This window comes from Peromyscus leucopus, chromosome 9, assembly GCF_004664715.2.
Source record: "Peromyscus leucopus breed LL Stock chromosome 9, UCI_PerLeu_2.1, whole genome shotgun sequence".
NCBI lineage: Eukaryota > Metazoa > Chordata > Mammalia > Rodentia > Cricetidae > Peromyscus > Peromyscus leucopus.
The window spans coordinates 72,019,277-72,024,076 of NC_051070.1; the positions used below are offsets into that span (position 1 = coordinate 72,019,277).

Genomic DNA, 4,800 nt, shown 5'->3' on the forward strand with positions numbered 1-4,800 from the left:
CAGGTAGCTGTCCCCGGGAGCTTCTGGGCCATTCTCCTGCCCCCAGCTCACCACTCCCACCCCTGCCTCCCCTCTCACCAGCCGAGGAAAGCTGAGGTTACAACTGTGCACCAGCATGTCAGGCTTTTTGACTTGGTTTCTGGGAATTGAACTCAGGTCATCAGGCCACCTGCATACCAGTTCTGTCCACGGAGTCATCTAGGTTTTGAAACAGGATACTAACACCAACTTAGACTCTTTGACTCTTTAAACACAATATGCAAACTGATGCTTTACTAAATTGTTTCAGATTGGTATTTGTGTAAAATACCAGTAAAACAGAAAACTTCTGGACAGGCAACCACAAGGCATGGCCGACAGCCACACACGTCACTATTCAGCTGTGAGATTTCTCTGTCATTTAACCTCTGGGGATCACGAGAACACTACCTGGATGCAAATGACATTATTACTCTATAAACTGTTTCATTTTGCTTTGTTTTTTTATTTTATTTTCAACACTAAAATACTTGCTCATTTCTCTCTCATCTCTCCAGCCATTCCTATGACCTCCCTAAAATGCATGGCTTCTTGGGTTTTTTGGTTTTGGTTTGTTGGTTTTTTTTTTTTTTTTCAAGACAGAGTTTCTCTGTGTAGTTTTGGTGCCTGTCCGGGATCTCGCTCTGTAGACCAGGCTGGCCTCAAACTCACAGAGATCTGCCCGGCTCTGCCTCCTGAGTGCTGGGATTAAAGGTGTGCACCACTACCGCCAGCCGCTTCTTGTTTTAAAACTCTTCTTACATATGTAAGTATATAAAACTCTAATCTCTGATTTTTACTATGGTAATCCACTGAGGGAGAGGCCACAGTGTCGGCCCTGTCTCGTGCTAGGCTGAAGCCAGTGTATTGCATATGCTCCTGTCCAGTGCAGCTCATCCTCACCCAAATGAGGCTTCATTGGTTCTTGGTTTCCTTCCCTTTCGGCCATGCCTCTTCCTTCCTCCCTCTCCTTGAGGCTCCAGTCTTTCCTCCTTCATCTCCCCGTCTCTGTCCTTGGAAAGCATTGTCTCAGAGCCACGTCTGTGGATATTAATAAATCAAAACTACATCATAGAGAGTGGTTGTTCTGTAGATACCAACCATCATGCTTTAAAAAAAAATCTATGACAATGGCCATGACCCAGAGGGAACGGTGTTGACAGTCAGAGGGGAAGGGAAGTCTACCTATTCATACTTACAATGAACTGAGAGGAAAAGAAAATGACAGGACAGTTTTGTACCTAGAATGACTTCACATCAAATAGACATTCAGTGTTACAAACAGGACTGTATCCTCCATTCCTCCTACTAAAAGGCCCTGCCATCCAAGGACGGGCTCAGAAAATACTGTTCTCTCCAGCTCAGTGTGGGTGGGCTGCAATTCATGCTGCAAATGACTGCAACCCACTAGCAATAGGAACTTCTGCAAAAGAAGTCAGTCTTGCTGGCTAAACATTTCAGCTGGGGAGAAGCTCGGTGCAGACACTTGCCTCCCATACCCCAGGGCCTTGATTCAATTCCCAGTGTTGGTGTTAGAAGGAGGAAGAGGGGAAGAGGGTAAGGAGGAGGGGGAAGAACAAGAAAAGGAAGAAGAGGAGGAAAAGAAGAAGCAGAGGAGGCAAAGGAAGAAGAGGAAGAAAATAACATTCCTTAATATATACAACAAAATGGTATGAAAAGTAAGAATTTAGAGAAATATGTGGCAGGGGAGTGAAGGCAATCTACTCTGAGAGAGACACAGACTCAGGAAGATAATGGAATGAAACCCCATCAATATATCCTCACTACTCCCTAAAGGCAAAGACCGTGCATATGAAGCAAACGTGGAAGTATCCCTTAGATAAAGATCCTCGGAACTGGAACAACCCAGGTTAAATATGCTCTGTCAAATTCCCTTTGCTCCGCAGCCAGGCCGTAGTGGCACACACCTTTAACCACAGCACTCAGGAGGCAGAGGCAGGCAGATCTCTGTGAGTTTGAGGCCAGCCTGGGCTACAGAGTGAGTTCCAGGACAGCCAAAGCTGCAACACAGAGAAACCCTGTCTCTAAAAAACAAAACAAAACAAAATCCCTTTGTTCCCATTCAGAATGAAGAAATATACATACAGTTCCTAACTTGATTTCTAATAATGACCAAGTAAGTGCTCTAGAAGTAGACTCGCCATCTCAGCCATCGGAATACACTATCTTACCATGAATTGATGAACTGTTTCTTTGGTTTATCATTCTCTTGAGCTCTTGAATGGTGCCAAATGATTTGCCAGTCTTAACCAGGGGAAGGCAAGACTAAGTCTTCTAGTTGTAAACACATAAACACTATGACGCAGGAGCCCCAAAAGGCTAGAATACCAGTGACACCCAGACCAGAGCTGTCACCTGAGCACACTTAGCCAAACTGTGCTGAAGGCCCAGGCAGGAATATACCACAGAACTCAGACGGGAGCATAGGCCGGGCTTGGCTCTTAGAGGTTGGAGAGCAAGTGGAGGGGCCAGAATCTTAACTTCACATCTGCAACAGCAAGGTGTTCCCTTTCTGAAGTGCAGCGGCCACTGTTTACCTGTGTTCATTGGCTGGCTTTCTTTTCTTTTTTTTCTCAGCTAGCTCAGGCTAGCTCAGACTCATTATGTGCCTGAGGATGATCTTCAACTCCTCATCCTCCTGCCTCTACCATTCAAGTGCTGGAAATAAAGGTAAACATGAACTATCACTCCTGGCTTTTAAATGTTTTTAGATGTGTGTGGCTTTTTAATAAAGATTCACTGCCACCATTTGTTCACTGGAAGAGAACAAAATGGAAATAAAGATACGGTTCAGCAGTAATGTGATTGCTGGCATTCGGGAGTACTCAATACTGCAAAAGGAAAGAGAGTGAGCACAGCTCTGTGCCCAGGAGCTTCATGTGGGTGACTTCTCCACAGAACTTCCCCACCACCAACCCAGGCTCCCATTTCCTTCCTCAGTCCCCTTCACTTTCATGTCATCTATGCTAATGCCCGCTTGTCCATTCCCTAGGTAACATATCTCCCTAAGATGGAAAGACTCAACTACACACTCTTGACTGAGTTCATCCTGACAGGAGTTCCCCACCCTCCCAGGCTAAGGACCTTCCTCTTTGTGTTCTTTTTGCTAATCTACATCCTGACTCAGCTGGGGAACCTGCTCATCCTGATCACTGTCTGTGCAGACACACAGCTCCATGCGCGCCCCATGTATATCTTCCTTGGCGCTCTCTCCATCATTGACATGGGCATCTCTACCATTATCGTCCCCCGCCTCATGATGAACTTCACTCCAGGTGTGAAGCCCATCCCATTTGGGGGCTGTGTGGCTCAGCTTTACTTCTATCATTTTTTAGGAAGCTCTCAGTGTTTCCTCTACACCACAATGGCCTATGACAGGTACCTGGCAATATGTCAACCTCTGCGTTACCCAGTACTCATGTCTGCTAAGCTGAGTACCTTGCTGGTGGTTGGGGCTTGGGTGGCTGGCTCAATCCATGGAGCAATCCAGGCCATTCTAACCTTCCGTTTGCCCTACTGTGGTCCCAACCAGGTAGATTATTTCTTCTGTGACATCCCTGCAGTTTTGAAGCTAGCCTGTGCAGATACCACAGTCAATGAGTTGGTGACTTTTGTAGACATTGGAGTGGTGGTTGCCAGTTGTTTCTCCCTGATCCTCCTCTCCTACATCTATATCATTCGGGCCATCCTGAGAATCCGCACAGCTGATGGGCGGCGAAGGGCCTTCTCAACATGTGGAGCCCATGTGACTATTGTTACCGTGTACTATGTGCCCTGTGCCTTCATCTACCTGAGACCTGACAGCCACAGCGTCCTGGATGGGGCAGCTGCTCTCTTCCCCACAGCCATCACTCCTTTCCTCAATCCCCTCATCTACACTCTGAGGAACCAGGAGGTGAAGTCGGCCTTGAGGAGAATGATAGGGGGCCAGAGGGCGAAGGGTGAGGTGTGAAGACCCCTCCTCTACTGAGGAGACACCCAGTCTTGTGTTTGGGTTTCATGAGGCTTCCTTCTTGGGTTTTCTCATCTGTGTAGACACACAGATTCACACAATGAGATGGAACATGGATGAAGGGAAAACACAACTTCCTAGCAGTTTTTTAGTTTCCCCTCCAGATGAACAGATGCCACAAAAGTAGATGGTAACACTAAATCACCCAACCAGGTTGGCACACTTGGCATTCTAAAAGCATCCAATGAGCCCTCATGTCCTGGTCATCATCGATCAAGCCCCTCTACAATAGCCTACAGTTCCCAGTTCAATATATACCTTAATACCTCGTGTTAGACAAGGAACTATGTATGCTTGCTGGGTTCCTAGCAGGCCAGACATGGGACTCCCTAAGGCCACCCCAGGTAGGTGAAGAGGAACTCTTGCCTGATAAAGGAATAAACCTTTTCTTGAAACAGTACTTTTTCAAATTAAATGACCCAGAAGAAAGAGCACAATATGGTCTTTTCAAATATTTCAAGAATATATTTCCTGGGCTGGAGAGATGGCTCAGAGGTTAAGAGCACTGACTGCTCTTCCAGAGGTCCTGAGTTCAATTCCCAGCAACCACATGGTGGCTCACAACCATCTGTAATGAGATCTGGTGCCCTCTTCTGGCCTGCAATCATACATGCATACAGAACACTGTATACATAATAAATAAATAAATCTTAAAAAAGAAAAAAAAAAAGAATATATTTTCCAATGCCCAAAGGTAAAATACATTGTGAAATTTTACATTAAGAGTAATCTAGGAAATGGACCAGAGC

The 4,800-nt window shown here is 45.9% G+C and overlaps 1 protein-coding gene across 1 annotated transcript; it reads left to right on the plus strand.

The window, feature by feature from the left end:
• Positions 1-3,049: 3,049 nt before the first annotated feature.
• On the plus strand, positions 3,050-4,033 carry LOC114682261 (olfactory receptor 10G3). The gene has a single exon (XM_028856114.1). The coding sequence runs from the start codon at positions 3,050-3,052 to the stop codon at positions 3,989-3,991; it is 942 nt and encodes a 313-aa protein (XP_028711947.1). The 3' UTR covers positions 3,992-4,033.
• Positions 4,034-4,800: the final 767 nt, after the last annotated feature.

Excerpts from the sequence above, each read along its gene's own strand:
- LOC114682261 (XM_028856114.1), top strand. The coding sequence starts at position 3,050 with ATGGAAAGACTCAACTACACACTCTTGACTGAGTTCATCCTGACAGGA.